Source organism: Schistocerca cancellata, chromosome 5 (genome assembly GCF_023864275.1).
Source record: "Schistocerca cancellata isolate TAMUIC-IGC-003103 chromosome 5, iqSchCanc2.1, whole genome shotgun sequence".
Classification (NCBI taxonomy): Eukaryota; Metazoa; Arthropoda; class Insecta; order Orthoptera; family Acrididae; genus Schistocerca; species Schistocerca cancellata.
Genome location: NC_064630.1, coordinates 147,922,290 through 147,943,956, shown reverse-complemented (window position 1 = coordinate 147,943,956; position 21,667 = coordinate 147,922,290). Strand labels below are relative to the sequence as shown.

Sequence of the window (21,667 nt, the reverse complement as noted above, 5' to 3'; positions counted from 1 at the left end):
TATCGTTGATTACGACAAGAATTTCAGAGCCATAGGTGTGATTCCCTGTTGCAAAGCTACCAAATGGCAAGGAGCAGGATGAAAAAATATTTTCAGAAGCTTTTTGGCCACTTGATGAACACTGCGTGCTTCACTGCATATGTTCTGTACAAAAGTCATGGTGGAAAACGAAGTAGAATGAGCTTCACAATTAGTTCTGGAGAACAGTTGGCCATATCTTCACCACAACAAAGGATATCATTAGCATGCCCACCTCGAACATTGAAACCAACATGCATTACAGCCAGGCATTTCCCAGGCATTCTGCCACCTAAAATGAAGAAAAGGCCAACAAGAGTTGTGTGGCATGCATGCATGAGAAAAGTCCTTTGCCAAGAGACTTCATATTGGTGTGCTGATGTGAAGTTTCTTTGAGTGCAGCACCCTGCTTTAAAATGTTTCACGCTTAAAATGAGTTATAATATTATGCAAATAAATTTTCATTAACTTCTGGAATATATTTTATTCATTTCCACCAAATACCAGTTTAAACAAAAATATGAATGAAAACTTTTATATGTGAGAAAAGTACACAGAACCACTACACCAGGCTGTGTTGCAGCATGTCACTGACTGAGAAAGAGGCATGTACGAACTATCAACTTAACAGTTTAAACTTTCCCTGCAAATACAACTGGCAGTGATATAACATGAAACTGATCCCCTTAAAAAATGGTTGGCTCTCACAGGCAGAATGTTCATGGTACCACAACAAAGACACCAAATAAATTACAAAGAAGTATTACTGTAATAGCGCATTTACCATTCTGGATTGCCCTGAGCAGAGCAGAGGATTGCTGATAGAGACATCGCTGCCACAAAACAGAGCAAGTACCAGCAGGCTTCACATGGAATCACTCCCACTGTGTACAGTACTATACTAACCACTGCAGTTGCGTCAAGAGCATGACACCACTGGTACCACGCCCAGTTCAGCAACGCCACATGCAACTGCCATTCTTCCTGCACATTCCAAATTTCAAATGCAGGCCACCATAAGCACATTAGCTCACAACATTAGCTCTACATGACACAACACACTGCACATTCAGGCAGCAGGATGACAGTTTTGCATATGTCAACCCACTCAGAAAGTGTGTCACAATGGCAGAAAAACTGCTTTCGGCACATCAGCACTACAACTACTGTTGCCCAGCTTCCAATGCACTCTGTGATGAGAACATGCCTCTCCTACACTGTATTAAGGACATATCACCTGCACTCACATTAGCACAGCAGCACCTTAAGGTTGTCTCGTGTACTTGCTGCTTCAAGGAGCCTGAGGAGGTGCACTCAGCCTCAATCCCTGGTGACCAACCACATCCTCTGTCCTCACAACCAGCACCTGTACAGCCAACGACAATGAGCATGAGGCGCAACACAAAAGTTGGTACACTGCACTCCGTCTCAATGTTCAGCACCTCGGCATTGGCCCCACCACCCTCTTTACTCACCACCGCAGGAAGGTGCAAGCTTGTGCAATCCTAACAATCACCAGATCACCAGTATGTCAGAAGGCATACCAACTGACCCCAGTGAATTTACACACTGCTAAGGTGAAAATTGGTGAACTATTACAGGTAGCATAGTCTGCCATTCGACAACCACTGGGTGTCTCTGATCAAATAAGTATCAGAAAAAGATGGAATTTTGAGATTCTGTGGCGAGTGCAGTTTTCTCAAAATCTTTATGGTGCACAACAGCTATCCAGTTCCCAACACACAAGATTTAACACACTCGCTAACAGGCACAGCTGTATTCAGTGTGACTGACAGTAAAGAAAGCTCATCTACAAATCCCCATATACAAAGACCATATCACAAAAACCGTGATTATCACATCATTTGATCTCTTTGAATATCTTTTCACAGCTCAGATGGGCAATGCTTCATTGATGGCATACTTTTTTTTGCTTTGATTTTTGCTTTGCCTATTTGGATGGCATCCTTATTTTTTTGGCTACTTGCAAAACCATGGCTGACACTTCAAACACATTCTCACCATCCTAAATGATGGAGGTGTGGTGATCAACAAGGACAAATGTCAGTTACAGAAAGCAGAATTTACCTTCCCTGAGCACATAGTTAGTCCCACAGCGATCAGACTAGCCCTGGACCAAGCCAACACCATTAGACAACTTTTCCTCCCCCATAAATGTCATGAGCTAAGTCAATTCTTAGAAACTCAGAACTTTACCAGCAGCACCTGCTGTTTGCCATGGATTAACAGGCAACCCTCACTGGTATATCAGCAGGATCTAACAAGAAAGGGAAAAGGAAGACTGAGTGGACAGCAGAGACAAATGGGGCTTTCAGACGTGCAAGTATGTAGGCCCATCCAATTGCAGATGCACAGTTCACAGTTACCATGGATGCAAGTGACACTGTGATTGGTGCAGTTCAACAGCAACTAGTGGCCAGGATGCCCAGCCCCCAGTTATTCTCACAGAAACCTACAGCCACTCAAGCCAAATGGTCTGCCTTTGACCAAAATCTCCTTGCCATTTATGGGGCGGTGTGAAACTTACTTGAAGATATTGAATGGGATCATGTTATAATGTTTACTGACCTAAACAACTATTTGATGCCATATGGCACACATCAAAGGATTTCAATCCCTAATGACACTGACACCTAAATTAATTATCTACCAGTGCAACTATTCTAGCATCACAGAGTTGATATGCAACCACAACACTGGCCTATGAATCAAATAATGCACTATCCCAGGGACCTAAACACTGATCCCTGTGACATGTCCCTTAACAGGATTTGGCCATTAGTGCCACAAACAATGTGCCATGTGGTTTTCAACCAGCTCCACAGCCTGTCACAGCCAGGCATTTGAACCGCATTCCACCTCACTACACAATGGTTTGTGTGGCCCAACATCAAGTGGGACTACCACACTTGTACACAGGCATGTGCCATCTACACAAGGATCTCATTAGCCCTCTACCAGAGACAGAGAGATTCAGCTGTTTACTGTCAATGATAGGTGTAACTTCCAGGTGGGTGAAAACAACCCCCAACAAGGATATCATGGCAGAGGCCACCGGCTACGTCTTCATAGAAAAACAGATAGCATGTTTTGGCATGCCAGACATGATAACTACCAGTCAAGGCTATCAGTTTGAGTTGGCACTCTTCAGCAGTTTGTGTAACCTCTGTGAAATCCAGCGTAACCACACAGCAACCTATCAGCTGCAGAGTGGTGGGTTAGTCAAATGGTGGCATAGGACTCTCTAAGCTACACTTAAGTGCTGTGGCCTGTTGTGGACTAAAACTTTGCTGTGGGCATTACTCAGCATCTGAAACATCTTCAAGGAGAACTTACATGTCCATTGCCAAAATACTGGTGCTTCCTGCCAATATTGTCCTACCCACACAATAGCCCAAGCATATGGTCCTACTGGCACTAGGTAAATGAATGAAGGGCCACATTAGGCATATTAATGTGCCACATCCCACTCCACACTCCACACCCATGTCTTCATTCATAAAATGCTGTCCAATTGTGACCACATCATGGTACAGGGTGACACAGTCTGATGAGCATTATAGCCACTATATACAGGACCCTTCAAAGTTCTTAAGAGTGTCACACATGCATTTGACATCGATTAATGACAGACCAATGAACATTTCAATTAACTACCTGAAACCAGCATCGCTTCTCCAGAATATCACCTCAGTTGCCATGAATGGTGACAATGACAACTGCCCAATACCCAGCCTCCCTGTCATAATTAATCTCAATCTGAGAGACTTCATCCCTGATGACATCGCTGTTGAATTGATTGATAATGATCTGTGCCTCACAGCCTGAAATAAAGATGCTCTGACAGGCTAGGCAATGTTGCATGTATCTGACATCTCAACCGTGTGTGCACTCTACCTAGTGACATTGTCTATGCCTCGATATCATCCCACCTTTCAGCAGATGACATCCTGAGAATCACTTGCCTGAGAAAACTGCCAAACTTGCCACCTACACCACCATCGGCTGGGGCAGATTCAGCTGCAGAAGCTACCACACTGTCACTGCTTTCTTCTACATCTAAATCTAAATATATACTCCTAAAAACAAAGATTCTGTAACTTACCAAACGAAAGCGTTGGTATGTTGATAGAGACAATAACAAACACAAACACACACACACAAATTTCAAGCTTTCGCAACCCATGGTTGCTTCATCAGGAAAGAGGGAAGGAGAGGGAAAGACGAAAGGGTGTGGGTTTTAAGGGAGAGGGTAAGGAGTCATTCCAATCCCGGGAGTGGAAAGACTTACCTTAGGAGGAAAAAGGGACAGGTATACACTCGCACACACACACATATCCAACCGCACATATACAGACACAAGCAGACATGTCTTTGTTTTTAGATATATTTTTCCCACGTGGAATGTTTCCCTCTGTTATATAAATATATACTAGCCACCAAGTGGTGTGTGGTGGAGGGCACTATTCACACCAAAGTCATATTCCCCCCCACCCCCTCCCCCCTTCTCCCTCTGTTCCACTCATGGATCGCACGAGAGAAAAACAACTGTCTGAACGCCTCAGTATGAGCTCTAATTTCCCTTATCTCTGGATGATGATCATTGCGTGATTTGAAAGTTGGTGGTAATAATGTATGCTCTACATCCTCGGTGAAGATCAGATTTTGGAATTTAGTGACAGGCCCCTCCAATTAAGCGTGTCATCTATCTGCAAATGTGTCCCACTTCAAACTTTCTATGAGATTTGTAACACTCTCACAATGGGTAAATGTACCAGTCACGAATCTTGCCACTCTTCTTTGGACCTTCTCAATCTCTTGAATCAGACCCAACTGGTAAGGGTCTCATACAGACAAACAATAATCTATGACTGGATAAACTAAAGTATAGTAAGCAATTTCCTTTGTTGAAGGACTGCATCGCTTCAGGGTTCTACCAATAAACCGCACTCTGGAGTTCGCCTTACCCGTTACTTGCGTAATCTGATCATTCCATTTGAGATCATTTTGAATAGTCACACCCAGATACTTGATGGACGTTAGTGCTTCCAAAGACTGGGCATTATTTTTACTCATATATTAATGGGGATTTTCACTTTGTTATATGCATTAGGTCACACTTACTAATATTGAGAGATAACTGCCAGGCATTACACCACACATTTATTTTCTGCAAATCCTCATTGATTTGTTCACAACTTTTGTGTGATACTAATTTCCTGTAGACTAAAGCATCATTGGCAAACAACCTAATGCTGCTGTCAATACCATCAACCAGATCGTTTATGTAAACTGTAAAAAGCAGAAGACCTATTACTCTGCCCTGGGGCACATCTGATGTTATGCTTGTTTCTGTCAAAGTCCCCCCATTCAGGATGTCATACTGCTCTCTGTCTGTTAGAAAACTTTCTGTCCAACCACATATGTCATTGGATAGACCATAAGTACACACTTTTTGGAAAAAATTTAATTTGTGGTAGGCCTTATTGGACCAAACTGCTGAGGTCATCAGTCCCTAAGCTTACACACTACTTAATCTAACTTAAACTAACTTATGCTAAGGACAACACACACACCCATGCCCGAGGGAGAACTCAAACCTCTGATGGGGTATCCTCTTGGACCGCAACAAGATGCCTCATACCGCACTGCTACCAAGATGCCTCAGACCACACTGCTACCCCACGCGGCACACTTTTTGGAGCAAGTGACAGTGTGGAACTGAGTCAAATGCCTTTCGAAAGTCAAGGAATATGGCATCAGTGTGGAACTGAGTCAAATGCCTTTCAAAAGTCGAGGAATATGGCATCAACCTGGGAGCCGGTATCTAGAGCCTCAGGTAGATCATTAACAAAGAGGGCCAGCTGTGTCTCACATGACAATTGTTTTCTAAAACTGTGCTGGTTTCTGCAGATGAGCTTCTCAGAGTCTAGAAAGGTCATTATGTCTGAACACGAAATATGTTCCACGATTGTACAACAAATCAATGTCAACCGAATTGGCCAGTAATTATGTGCAGCCGATTTTCTATCCTTTTTATAGATTGCTATGACCTGGGCCTTCTTCCAGTCACGTGGAACTTCCTGCTGTTCCAATGATCTCTGATAGATGGTGGATAACAGTGGTGCTATATTTGTAGCATAATCAGCATAAAATCTTATGGGGACACAGTCTGGGCCAGATGCCTTCCTGGCATCTAAGGATCTTAACTGTTTTACAATCCCAGATACGCTAAACATTATGTGAGCCATCCTTGCGTTTGGTCAATAATTGAAAGGGGGAATGATACTGCAGTCCTGTACCGTAAACAGGTTTTTGAAAGCTAGGTGTAGAATTTCAGCCTTCTGTTTATCATCATCCATTACATTACCCATACTGTAAGCAAGAGAAGGTATTGAATTATTTGTAGTGTTCGTAGATTTTACGTACGAACAAAATTTTTTGGGGTTATTTTTAGAATCTTCAGATAAAATATTACTTTCAAATTCGTTAAAAGAATCTGTCATTGACCTTTGACAGCTGCTTTCATTTTGTATAACTTCTTTTTGTCATTGGGGCAGTGACTATGTTTAAAACAACTGTGCAAAATTCTCTGATTTCTCAGTAACTTCCTAATATGTTTGTTGAACCAAGGTGGATCCTTTCCCTCCCCTATATTTTTGCTAGGCACATATTTCTCCAGCACGTGGTGGACAACACCTTTAAATTCCAACCAAAGATGCTCAATGTCTTTGTGTCCTGTGATGAATGCTTGGAGCTGACTATGAAGATATTCATTAATGACACTTTTATTTGCTTTCGCAAACAAGAAAACTCTATGCTGTTTCTTTGGTTGTTTTGCAGCTTCCACTGATATAGAGGCCACAATGACATTACGGTCGCTAATACCTTCTTCTAGATTAACTTCCTCAAAAAGATCAGGTCTGTTTGTCGCCAAGATATCTAATATGTTCCCATCTAGAGTTGGATTTCTTCTGCTACTGGATGCCTTGCAAGAGTCCTGGTTCATGTGTGCCAGGTGTTTTCTGTGGCATCTGATCCCTTATGAGCCTTACAGTACCAACACCACACATGATATGACCTCGACAAACAGTCCAACTCTTCCCTTCGCTGCAGCCAACCACAACACAGCTGGTCTCATGCACACCTGCACATGTTAGTCCAGCCAAATGATGATGCAGTCCACATCTTTCCTTTAGTACTCCACATTGTGAGGGGGAGAGTTCTGTGGGGATATTGACTGTGACATGCATTGCTAGCGAGAGAAGAGAGGAACATCTTTGGACAAGTCAAAGACCTCAGGGTGTTCTGACCAATGGTACACTGTAGACATGCTATTCTAATGCATTTTGTGAATAAAATTTATGTATAATTAACCACCTCAACTCTGTTATTGGGACATTCCCTGTCACCTGGTAGGGAATACTTTCATATACACATGCTTGTGCTTTCAATACTGTGCAGTTTACCTTGTGGCTTCTTCAGTCTCTTAATTATCACGAACTATGGTACTTTACTTTTGTATTCTACTGTTAATCTTCTCTTTAAATTTGCTTTCACGTAGAGACTACAAGACTTCTGTGCATTAACTGACACAGGTCTGCTTTTACAAATGACTGTTACTCTTTTCTCTCAATAAGTGACAGCTCAAAATTATGACCAATTTTGACAGAATTAGACATTCTATGCAAATTAGTTGTATCTTTAGCATTGTTAAGGCGTTGTTACAAAATATTTTTACATAATTTCTGATCAGTCATTGAAAATTGCAAGTTAAAATTACAAAGTTTTGCATCAAAATTAGGTATTGTTGTAAACATTTCATTACTTATCATCATTACAAACATATATGCTAATGTTTCCAAACAGACTGTGGAATTCATTTTAGAACATCAACCACTAATTTAGCTGTTATTGACTACAAAATTACAATAACTTTTGTGAAGGTATAAAGTTTTGAAAATCTCAGATACTTGTTTCCATACAACTCCTTTGCAAATGACAAATTCCAAATGATTTTTGGCAACTAAAGCTGAAACTTCATTATCCTTTGCTGGTTAATGTAATGCTTCATCTTTTACAGCAAAAAAATTTTCTTTACAATAGAATCATCTACTGTACTTACAACATTCTCTCCTTCATTCAAAATATTCATATATTTCACAAAGTTGTCTTTCAAAGTTTGTGATAGTATCAGTTCTCAATGAAGACATAAAATGTCATTATGAGATTTAATATTCTCAGAGTCATTCCAAGTTTACTGGAACTCAATGATTAGAAATACACATGTCTTTGCAACATGGTTTGAAATGTTTAAGAAAGTAAATTCCGAGCAAGAAGCAGCAACGTATGGTAGTTTCTGCATGGCTCAGGCAATAGCAAAACATGGAAAACCATTTACTGGTGGCAAATTAATAAAGGTCTGCCTCATTTCAATAGTTGAAGAAATGATTCTAGAAAAATATGATTTATTTAAAAACACCAGTTTGTCAGCAAACACTGTGTCTCAAAGAATAAATGATATTTTTGAAAGTATAGTAAGTCAGTTATCTGAGAAAATTCTACATGTAGACTGGTTCTCTTTGGCTGTGGATGAGACAACAGATGTTTCAGACACTGCACAGGTATTAATTTTTATTTGAGGGATAAACAAAAATTATAAAGTGGATGAAGACCTTCTTGATGTCCATAGCATTCACAGAATGCCCATGAGAAAAGAAATTTTTTAAGAAGTAGAAAATGCTGTTCAGAGGAACATTCTTCAGAGGAAAATGTGTCGTTACTCTCATGTGAAAGGCAGCAGAAAATGATGATGAATCAAACCCATTAATTATGCATTGCATCATTCATCAACAGTCTTTGTGGGGAAATTGCTTGGATATGTCAGAAGCTGTAAAGCGAATCTTATCAGCTGTTAATTACATAAGATCATATGATCTCCAGGAGTTTGTTGAAGAGATTGTAGAAAGATGGCAGTACTCTGGCATAGATGTGGAAATTTCTGACATGATTTTTGAGCTCCAAACATAATCGGAACTTTATTGAATGAAAGGAATCATCCTCTGGCTGAGCTATAAAACAATGAGTGGCAATGGAGGTTATCATCTTATACAGTTTTAACTAAACATATGAAACATGTTAATTTAAAATTATGAGGGAAACACCAGCTATTGCCTAATTTGTACACTCATATTTTGACAAAAAATTGTTTTGTTTCAGTCTCAGCTGAATGGAAAATGTTTCATGCATTTTAATACATGCTCAACATTCAATCAGCAACTCAGTTTCTGGCAGATTTCACAATTGAAACTTTCAGTGATTCAAAAATAAATTTTGAGTCCCTTTTTTCAGGGATTGGTGCAATTGAAAATTATATCAAGACTTTTCAAAACCCTTTTAACACTGATATACAAACTCTTGCCAAGAACTTCAAATGGAAATGGTTGATTTGCAAAGAAGCATTTTTTATGAAGATAAATATTTAAATTCATCATTTCTGAAATTTTATAAGAGTCTTCCATTCACACAAAAAATGTTCAAATGTGTGGGAATTCTTAAGAGACCAAACTGCTGAGGTCATCGGTCCCTAGACTTACACATTGCCTAAACTATTAACTTATGCTTAGAACAACACACACACCCGTGCCTGAGGAAGGATCTGAACCTCCGGCAGGAGGGGTCCATTCACACAGTTTGATCAGTTGCATAGCACTATTTGTCCCCAAAATGAAACATACAAAAAATATTTGTGGATATAAACTAACTGATGAGCCTTTGAAGTGGTTGATGATACTTTCCATTAATGAACTTGATCCATGACTGCAAACAACTGCAAGTGAGAAGTTACATCTATATTAATCTCATTAACCATAGTTACAATGCTAAATTTCATTATGTGAATTACCTATCTATATCTCTTAGGTAAGGCAAATTTTCAGGAAATCTCATATACTTAATTAGAATTTAAATGTTCAATTACATTATATATCTAAGTTAATGTGTGTCTTAAGTGGTCACAAAATAATAAGTGTTCATTAAGGAAACACTTTTTTTCTGTGGGAAAATGTACAGAATAGGTCAATGAGTACCATTCTGAAAAAATAGGTGCTCAAAAAGATCTATAATACATTACTGTAATTTTTTATTTATAGTATAGTACATCATGTTTGAGAAGAAACATGTCTGCAGATATTTGTTTACACCTGTGCTTCAAAATTTGTCAAAAAAGAGACAGCATTTTTGTTAATTAAATTTGTAGCATCCAAAGCTACTTCTTATTGGGTTTTTCATTAGTTCGCGACAACAAATCAGAACTGAAATTCGTAAACAGATGCTGCAAGGGAAAGGGTACCATGTTCTGGCAAAGAAACAATCTTTCAACATCACTGCAGAGAATTTACAACATAGTCATGGAAGCCCGGGTAGTTGTGCGGGTGACAACAACTGCAGCACGAGGTGCATTGCTATCAGTACAGCTGACTGAATACAGTGTTGACAGAGCTTGCTTGACTTTACACAGCAATAGTTTATATGAGAATGCATGGCTTAATGTTCATTTATAGTGGTCAAAGAGACTGGTCCAGGCCACAAGATGGGTTCTATAGTGGTTATTAAAGACTGAAAAAAGTAACAGTAAACAGACCTTTTATGCAAAACATTATTTGTTAAGCTGATAGGTTTCTTACACATTCTGCTATTCATCGTGTGAATGGCTCATTGTACGAGGGGCTCAATAAGCAAGATTTAACTGTAATAAAAAGAAAATTATGGTGGGCTGGATACTATGCATGTTTGACCCTTTATCTAAGGCCGGATTGATGGTGATCACAGCCATTGTTGCCCTGCAGGTTGCAGTTTGGAGACCCCTGGGTTAACTGATTGTTCTGCTACATTTAAACTTTCTTCATTTTGGATCCTATCAGTGTCAAAATATTTTCCACATTTGATATTTTCTTGTCTGCTACCACAAACACCTCCTCTTTTCTGGTTATTCTATCTATTACTCCTATGTCTGACACCTCTTCACTCTCCTCTAGTATAGTGTCTAATTTTGGGTCTAAGATCATCATTTCACCTAAACTTATCATACTACACAATTACTAAAATTTAAAAAATAATATCTACTTATTTTAATGTGTCCATATGCATTGCTGTTGTTAACGAGGTGAGTTCATTTATTTCTGCTTCCATCAATATATTACGTGTCCTTTGTTTGAAAACTCATTTCCAGTTCTTGACACAGTATTTTTACTTTCATAAATTTTATTCATGTGGAATTATGTTAATGCACCTATTTCTGAACACCCCACCCTTTAAAATGCCTTAAATTTTCAGTTATAAAAGAATTTACTAAAAAATTATGTCACTGAGAATCTCATGTACTCTTCTGTGTTGTTTTTAAACAGTACTGGAGGACTCACGAAGAAATTTTAGTGTTCACATATCAGTTACCTTAAAAAATCCTCTTCTAATTAATTTCAGTGATGTAGTTAATTCTACCTTTCTTCTTAATAGTGGCTGTATTGTCTAGGACAGACACAAAGTGCAGCTGGTTGCTCAAACATTCCATTTGTTCTTTTGTTTATAGGTCTGTTGTGCTCTGTCCACATTGTATGTGCCTTATTTGTGTGTGAAAAGTTTAAACATATATTAGCAGAAAGCTGCCTGAGTAAGTTCTTCGCTTGAATCCTCTGTTACATATTACCACTTCCCACTGGTTGTATATTGTCCATACTCCTTAAATGGTCCAGATATTTTCATGCCTTGTCCAGTTCAGCCTGAACAGCTGCAATCTCCTCTTCCTGGCCCATTATCTTCATATATCTAACTGAGCAAGGTGGCACAGTAGTAAGCACATTGGACTCACTTTCAGGAGGATGATGACTCAAACCTGTGCCCAACCATCCTGATTTAGTTTTTCTATTATTTCCCTAAATCACTTCAGGCAAATGCTGGCATGGTTCCTTGAAAGAGCATGGCCAGCTTCCTTCCCCGTCCTTTCCTAATCCAAAGGAACTGATAGCCATCCTGTTTGGTCCAACCAACCAACCAGTCCTATATCTTCTGTAAATTTTACATAACAACAGAGGAACCTCATTTACTTCCTGGATGCCTACATCACTATAGTTATGCCAGTAGAAAAAGATTGACATAACACTTCTAGATCTAACAATATCACAGCTTATTGGCCACTTTTCACTTACATTAAGCAATATTAATTCAGCAATAATATGATAATAGATTACCAAATTAAGTGGGTAACTCTTTCACAGAAATTAAACCTGTAAGGAAGCATACATAAACAAATGACGAAACATCACATTTCCACTTGTAAATATATAATAGGTAGCAACGAGATAAGGCCTACTCAGTTTTACTAAAATAAAAAACAATTGGTCATAATTGTCTGTTTATAAGTATCTCAGTACTGTGTGTCCACAGAAAAAACAATCTGTCTAATCTAATTTAATCAGGAAGTCAACAATATAAGTGCAGTCTAATAAGCATGTATTGTCTGTGACATTCAGAAATATAAGTTACAAAAACATTTAGCTAGACATAACAAAATAAGTAGTTTTCACTTGCAACTACTTTCCATTTCATATAAATTTATAATTCTGTTATTTTTAGGAGTATGCCATTGTGATGATCTACTGTACCTGTTTCATACTCCAGCATTGTTTCCATCTCTATCAAATGACAGCTTTGATTGGAATGTTATCAATGCAATGACACATTTATGGACACAGTTTGCAGCTTTTGGGTAAATATCATATTAAAAATGTTTTATACTGGTTGTAAAATGTTAATAGTAACATTTATTTATCTTTTAATCATTTTGCACAGTGATATAGTGATGTTAATTCTAAAGACAGATATAGTACATATAATCTAGCTAATATGATGTGAAACAAGTTTGTGTGCCTTAGCTATGTATAAAAAAATATTTAGCAGTTTTTTATTCAAACACACATTCTATGTTTGTTCATTTGACACATTTTACATCATAAAATTTATCATGAATATGGTGTACGGAACATGTGTCTAACTAAGCCTCAACAAAACTCACTCACCACACCGAGATAGGCATCACAACACTCCAGTCAGTTCACACATTCAGCTCCATTCACATAATCATTATTTCTCTTCACCAGTATCTACTTCTTCACATAATGCACTAAAGGTATATAAGTTGACATAACATGACTTCCTTTACAGGATCCTACTACTGACTTCTCTATGAAAATCATTCTAACTTCTAATTTTATACCTGTGAAGTTTGCTGATAATCTAGTGAGCATACAGGCCAGTCCCCCCCCCCCCCCCCCCCCCCCCCCCCAGACAGTCCATTAGCTAGTTCCAAATGTTCTGTTAAGAAGGTCTGTGATTATCTGTGTGGATTGAACAAGACGTCTCTCATATCGATATGATGTGGATTGCCTTACATTCACTGGGATGTCTTACTTAACTGTGGTAGTATATCTCTTAGGGGACTATACATATTTGTGGCCATTATCTATTCAACCAGTATGAATTTTCAACTGACCAGTAGTGCATATTGTGAAGTTTGGTTTGCCTGTTGTTACCAAATGATGCTTTACCTGTAAGCAAAAACTTGTAAGAAATACCACATCAAACTTCCTGACAGATTGAAACTGTGTGCCAGACTGAGACTCGAACTCGGGACCTTTGCCTTGCTCTACCAATTGAGCTACCCAAGCACTTCTGTGAACCTTGTAGAAGAGCTTCTGTGAAGTTTGGAAGGTAGGAGATGAGGTACTGGCAGAATTGAAGCTGTAAGGATGGGTCTTGAGTCATGCTTGGGTAGCTCAGTTGGTAGAGCACTTGCCCACGAAAGGCATAGGTCCCGAGCTCAAGTCTCGGTCTGGCACACAGTTTTAATCTGTCAGGAAGCTTCATATCAGTGCACACTCCACTGCAGAGTGAAAATCTCATTCTGAATACCACATCAAATGGTTCAAATGGCTCTGAGCACTATGGGACTCAACTGCTGAGGTCATTAGTCCCCTAGAACTTAGAACTAGTTAAACCTAACTAACCTAAGGACATCACAAACATCCATGCCCGAGGCAGGATTCGAACCTGCGACCGTAGCGGTCCTGCGGTTCCAGACTGCAGCGCCTTTAACCGCATGGCCACTTCGGCCGGCTATACCACATCACTTTGCAGATTTCATAGACACCATTTAGAAAAATGTTACCAATTTTCAAAGTTGTCCATGAAGCTGTTGATGGAGCAAAATGTTGAAAGATGGAGCAAAATGTTGAAAGATAGCTCCTTTGACTGAACCCACTCATATGTGTAAAGTGCATTGTAGTAACATATGGATTGTGGATTACTGCTGCTAAAAAGTTGCATCTCCCTCATCAGTTGCTATTCCTTAACATTGTCATATTTTATTCTTCACAGTTTTAGTTTCTTTAGATTGTTTTTAAAGAGCTTAACATAATCAAGAACCCATTTGGCCTACAATCGTGTAGCTGCTCTGACATTTTGGTAATATTCACCAATATAAATGTGAACCATATCAAATTTCTTGACAGTCATATATATTGTGAAAATCTAATTAGCTGCACAAACAAGTTGTCCGAGTGCTATAACAGCACTGCACTGGTTAACAAATGACCAACCATACTTGAGTTAGATGTTTGCATAGATTTAGTACAGTAGTGCCTGTTCTCCTGTTGGTGAGGCAGTGGTTACCAGCACTATTATCTGGTTATATGTTGCATCACTGAAACCATCATTATACACTTCTGCTGTCACATAAAGAGGTATATTTACTTTTAAAAAGACCAAAGTTGTTGTCATAATTAAAATTACTTACAGAAATCAAGCCTTCATCACACTGTTTATTGTAACACGGCAAAAACCACACCTCATTGTATTTACTATTTTGGATATGTGAAGGCTTTTAATTGTGGCCATACTATGATAGAGATGCAATCCATTGGAATCAAACAATGTTGCTTATACCATGCGTTTGTCACATACACCTACCTTACCTCAGTGCAAATGGAATCTCTCTCCTCCCATCATATGAATGAGTAATTATAATAAGCAGTGTCATTTAGCAGACAATGTATTATAGTGCTGTCACAGTGTTTTCAAAACAAGAATAATTGAGCTGGATAAAAACTGAACATGCTGGAGGATATCAAGGCCTTCAAGGGGCTTACAGGGAATGTGCATTATCTTACAGAAAGGTGGAAAGGTCAGTAAAAGCTTTCTACAAAAGGTGCTACAATATGGCAGACATTCATCAGATAGGTCAACCCAGTCTCAGTGAAGAAAAAGTGTCTGTTCTTACTGTGTTGTGGATGACAATCAACACCAGATAATTTGTGAGATTGCCCAAGAGACACGATTACCATATTCATGGGTATGATTTAATTATAGTAACTGAATTTTTGATGAAATCATTTGTCTAAGTGGGATGGTGACTGGGGTGAGAGGGGGGGGGGGGGTGATGTATGGTTTTACATATCACTTCAGAACTGTGTCGTGTATCACCAAGTATGCATCACTAATGTGCACAAGTAATGTGTGGATTTATTGTGATATTCACATTCCTCCCCCTTTGGTAGTGCAAGCTACATAAAATATGTTGTTGTTGCTAGGGTTACTATACAATTTGAACAGAAATGATCCCAACAGATTTCCCTTGGACATGCCAGTGGTTGGTTCTACATCTGTTGACTCTCCATTGAAGGTAACTTTCTGGGTGCTTCCTACCAAGAAACTTGCCACCTGCTCACAAACTATGTTTGATTCCCTCTTTCCATTTTCTGTAAACATACTTCATGACCAATGTCAGTTTGTTTCTATAGCAGTGTGGGTGCAGTAACATCCATTTCATTTGCAATTTATCCCCAATATCCTCTTTGCCTTTGATTTTCTGTTACTTGCTGTTGGACTTTGGTTACACTTTCACTTCATTTGTTTGTATTTCAGTTATAACCTTTTGAGTTATATGTGTTGTCACCATACTAGTAGTAGCATACCAAAATTCAAATTTTTGCTGTCAATCAGTTGTCTGCATGAGCTAAAAAAATGTGTTTTGTGTCTTTCTTGATCCAGTTTGACTTACCTTAACCATATATGCTTTCCCCAATTTGTTTCCTGTTCCCCATCATTATCCTGATGATGACTACTTTTCACGTTCCTATCATTTAAAAAACTAGTGTTCTTTACCTCAGAGTCTGAATTCCAAGTAGCACAGAAACTTAGAAAAAGCTTTTATTTACTGACAATGACAGCAAAACAAGCATTTTTTTTTTTTTTCAAATTTGTAGGAAATAGATTCTCATCAATCAACCAGTGCAAATCTCTTGGAATTAAAACATTGTGTAGAGCTGTTGATGTTCTGTGTACAGCAACTTTATTTCTAATTTTACTCTACAGGAAATCTGTAAAAAAACAAGCACCATTTTTGTCAACACCCTTGCACTTGAGCAGATAACAGCACCAACTCTAGAAATATCTGATTTTTGTGATAATTCAACAAATTTTTCTGTTTCAATATGTGAAAACAAATAAAGGTTGATATGTGGCTAGTTTTAATTTGAGAAGAAACTTCTGAGAATGTTCATTTGGAGCATAATATTCTATGGCATTGAGACATGAACTGTGTGAAAGCTAGAACAGAAGAGAATTTAAATATTTGATAAAATTTAAACCTTTGAGAGAATTTAAACATTTGAGATGTGATTCTTCAGTAGAATGTTGAAAATTAGGTGGACTGATAAGGTGAGGAATGAAGAAGTTGTCCACTGAAATAGCAAGAAAAGGAATACATGGAAAACACAGACAAGAAGAAGGGGCAGGATGAGAAGACATATGTTAGGACACCAGGCACTAACTTCCTTGGTGATAGAGGGGACTGTAGAGGGTAAAAACTGTAGAAGAAGACAGAGATTGGAATGCATCCAGCAAATAATTGAGGATGTAGTTTGAAAGTATTTTGCTGAGATCAAAAGATTGGCACAGGAGAGGAACTCATGGCAGGTTGCATCAAAGACTGATGAACGAAGAAAAAAGTGTGGCTAGTCTCACTTCAACCCTTGAAACAAAAATAAGCTGTATCATCTGAATGACCAAATTACCAAACTGTCCATATTATGGACATACCATATTTTAAATAACCTGAATGCAGCTGTGTACAACTTTCAGTGGAATGTGTTAAGCTTTTTAACAAATATACATAATGATAGATAACACCCATTACTGGAAATATGAGTTATAAAACACTTGACTGTTTGTATTTTTAGGCTAATTCCCCATGTCAAGAAGATGTTGTAACTCTTTGTATCCATCTGATCTTCCAGTGGCTGCTAACACAATAGCATGTTTTCAAATCATTAGTCATAATTGGGATGGAATCAAGGCATTATGAATTAGTATTCAGTGAACACAGTGTCTCATGATTACTTCATGTATTACTGAAGGGTAGAACATGACAGTTAAAATGCTAAGAAAAGAGCACATTTCATTTGATGAATAATTAAAGTAGCTGTCCATTATAATTATCCGGGCTGTTATGCCGTGGTCGGTTGATGAATTTTGTCTCAATTCCCAACGTTTCGTCTCCGACTGCGGAAGACATCTTCAAGGGGGTCCGTAGGTCGATGGAAGGTCCAACACACCCACTGGCTCGCTACTGACTGCAGCTAAATTCTGTGTCCGTGCACTCCCGCACCACAGTGTGACGTCTCGTGTTTTGAAAACATCAGTGCAATTGGCCACCGTCTGTTGCCGTCGATCGCCATCGCCATCACCCAGTAGTGGACGGGTAGTACACATCTTCTTTAACACTGGCATTCATATACCATTTAATTTCACACCCTCCTCCTTTCGGTTGAAATTATTTGGGTGTTTAGCGATTTCGATTGCCTCCCTGTAGAGCCTTTCGTAGTATCCGCTTGTGGCCGCTAGTACTTGCGTCTCCTCAAAATGAATATTGTGGTTCCCTGGCTGGAAAGCATGCTCTGCAACAGCTGATCGTTCCATTTCTCCTCTTCTACAATTTCCCTTGTGCTCTTCCAAACGTTTAGAAACAGTTCTTTTAGTTGTACCCACATAAACATCACCACAGCTGCATGGGATCCTATACACTCCAGCTTTTTCCAAAGGTTTGCGAGCGTCCTTGGCAGGCTTAAGGTATTCCTGTATCTTCCTGGTGGGCTTGTAAATTACGGTAATATTCCGCTTTGTCAAGATCCTCCCTATTCTTTCCGTTACATTTTTAACAAACGGCAGGGAAACCTTAGATTTTGCAGTAGCCTGTACGTCAGTATGATTTCTACGTGGCTGCCTCAACGCACGTTTTATTTCAGCAGACGAATATCCGTTCTTCATTACTGCATTATGGAGATGTTCCATCTCAGCGTCGAGCAACTCAGGTTCACAAATATTTCTAGCTCTGTCCGCTAACGTCTTGATAACACCCCGCTTCTGTTGTGGGTGGTCGTTCAAATCCCGGTGCAAATAACGGTCCGTGTGCATGGGTTTGCGATATACCTTTGGAAAAAGCTGGAGTGTATAGAATCCCATGCAGCTGTGGTGATTTTTATGTGGGTACAACTAAAAGAACTGTTTCTAAACGCTTGGAAGAGCACAAGGGAAATTGTAGAAGAGGAGAAATGGAATGATCAGCTGTTGCGGAGCATGCTTTCCAGCCAGGGAACCACAATATTCATTTCGAGGAGACGCAAGTACTAGCGGCCACAAGTGGATACTACGAAAGGCTCTACAGGGAAGCAAACGAAATCGCTAAACAACCAAATAATTTCAACCGAAAGGAGGAGGGCGTGAAATTAAACGGTATATGGATGCCGGTGTTAAAAAAGATGTGTACCACCCGTCCACTACTGGGTGATGGTGACGGCGATGGACAGCGACCAATTGCACTGACGTTTTCAAAACACGTGATGTCACACCGCGGCGCGGGAGCGTGCGGACACGGAATTTAGCGGCAGTCAGTAGCGAGCCAGTGGGTGTGTTGGACCTTCCATCAACCTACAGACCTCCTTGAAGATGTCTCCCACAGTCGGAGACGAAACGTTGGGAATTGAGACAAAATTCATCAACCGACCACGGCATAACAGCCCGGATAATTATAATGGACATGATATTTCCGGCCGTGAAAGTCTACATTTTAGTATAATTAAAGTAGCTGTCAGAAACCTAGGGTGCATACAGTAAACAGTAAATACTAACAACCAATGGTCTCAGTCTAAGGGAACACAGACATTGTGCAGAGTGGTACTTAAGATGGCAAAATATGTTTCAGGCACCCAGCACCACTGCAGACTAGTGCCCTCCACAGCTTGCAGTCCCCACATCAGTATGAGATTTGCTGGCAAGATGTTGCTGATATTGTATGGCCCCAAGCTGGACTTGGAGGAGACTGTGCTTCAGGAGACTCAGCTGATGTACCATTCCTGCAAATTTCTGGAAATGGAATATGTAAGTAGAAATATGAACAACATTATAAAAAAAACCACACACAGTCATATCTGATTTTGGATGCTGAAAGAGCTAAAGTTGAGGTGTACACAGATTTTTACATTGAGAATATGTATGTTATCAAGAAAGTGGTGCTCTGATTTATCTCTAGATGAAGCAAAATGAGCATTCTTCAGGTGATTGAATGGAATCAACAGGCATCATTTCACAAATTGACATTAGTAATCCATACAGAATATATGTATGTTTACATAGATTACATATAAGAGAAAACTGTACATTCTTGGTTTTAAGAACAAATACTCATATTTAACAATGGTTTTTAGCTCACACAGAAACACTGAAATGCAAGTTGTTGGAGAAATTTTAGTCTGTTGGACAGTCTGTTGATAATATACGAGATAGCTTAGTAGAAGCTTAATTAACAAAAACTAAAAGATGGTTAGCTGTGGATGGTTGATGCATACCTACTGAGAAAACAGATTTACATTCCAGACTTGTCAACTTAAAACAAGGGTTTATAAGGGGAAAAACTGTCAAGATGAGAAAGAGAGAGAGAGAGTTACAGACCAAAGAGAAAAGAAAAATTGGTCTCGTAAGGACAGATAATTTTTCACTAACACTCAAGTATAGTAGGTGAAACTAATTCTACACTGCTTATGATAAGTTGTAGACAGTGAAATTTAACAATGAAAGCTAAAAGCAGAAAATAAATCACACATTGGGAGCAAAAGGTAAAATAAAAAAATAAAAAAATGAAGAACAAACATACATAATGTCATGTTTTTTCCAAGCTGTGCCCTCAAAACACAAAAATGAGGGGGACTAATGTGACTCCGTCAGTCAATAAGACCAACTCAAGTCAAAACAGTGTGAGCATTAACATTTAAGAGTCATTTGTAAAAGCAATTTTATCTTCGTACCTTTGTGTTTGCTAGTTGAGACTGGTTGCATATTTGTGTTGTACTGTGAAGTTTAAAAATGTGTTCATTTAATGTGCATTAATTATGAAAATAAGGTGTACAGTGCATTCACATCCAGTGTACATCCTTTTATTGAAGAGGAAATCTTAAATTTCCCACATGATTGTGATCAGTGTATAATACCATTAATTAACAGAACCTGAAACACTTTTTTAGCAATTTGAAATTTATGTAGGTTCAGTCTGTGAGCCTTACTATATACTGGTGGACCACTGGGCATGGTGATTTACTGCTCCACTTCATGCTTCAATCCCTTTGGTACTATGGATAGTTTTGTTAGTGCAGGAACTGTTCTCAAAAGTTTGGAAAACTGGCGTGTTGCACAGAGTGAGCTTACTGCCTCTTTAGTATTCACAGCGGTTACCTCTGCCAAAATTTTTAATTTAATGGTGTCCAGTCCAAGCTGCCAGAGATGGCAGTCATGAGTGTGTGAAGTGTGCTTGCTTGTGTGGATGAATGTGGGTATGTTTCCTTTTCTGGCAAAGGCTTTGGCCAAATGATAATGTGTAAGTGTGTTTTCATTGTGCCTGTCTGCCAGTTAACGTGTCATCTGACAGTCTATCTTTTCCTTACATTATTGGTACAAATTGTCTTCAAATTGCATTTGAGCCATATATCATAGTTTAACAGCTTCGATCAGGAAGTTAAGTTTTTATCTTTGACCCATTTACAACACATACTGAAGTCAGAGAGTTTAATTTTCTTGCCTTTTGAAACTGGTATAACAGACAAGTCTGCACTGTTGTCTACAATAAAATGTCTGCCAGTATTTCAATCTTTAGCAAACAGGTGACACTAGCAGCTTAATTGATTGACTGATTTATTTATTCATCCATAGAACAATATACATTCTATGGATGTCGTCAAACATTTGTATAATATTTCTTATTAAAACGAACATTCCTCTTAAAGTATTTATAGCTCCTATACTTATCATATTTACTCGAATCTAAGCCGCACTCGAATTTAAGCCGCACCTGAAATTTGAGACTCAAAATTCAAGGGCAGAGAAAAGTTTTATACTGCACCTCCAAATCAAAAGAAAGTTGGTCCATTGTAACATGAGACAGGCCGAATGGATGAAGATACAGCTGCAGTAGTTTGGTTTGAGTCGTAAGCTTAGCAGTTAAGCTTTGCCATGTAGCCATTGCTATGTG

General features: G+C 38.9%; 1 protein-coding gene across 3 annotated transcripts in view; it reads left to right on the top strand.

Annotated features, from left to right (window-relative positions):
* Nucleotides 1–21,667, top strand: part of LOC126188292 (juvenile hormone esterase-like) — a 546,097-nt gene that overhangs the window by 429,149 nt on the left and 95,281 nt on the right. For all 3 annotated transcript variants that reach the window (XM_049929880.1, XM_049929879.1, XM_049929878.1), the window contains exons 10-11: nt 12,670–12,802; nt 19,352–19,527. In XM_049929880.1, coding sequence (XP_049785837.1) covers nt 12,670–12,802; nt 19,352–19,527 — 309 coding nt within the window. The remainder of the gene's footprint in view (nt 1–12,669; nt 12,803–19,351; nt 19,528–21,667) is intronic.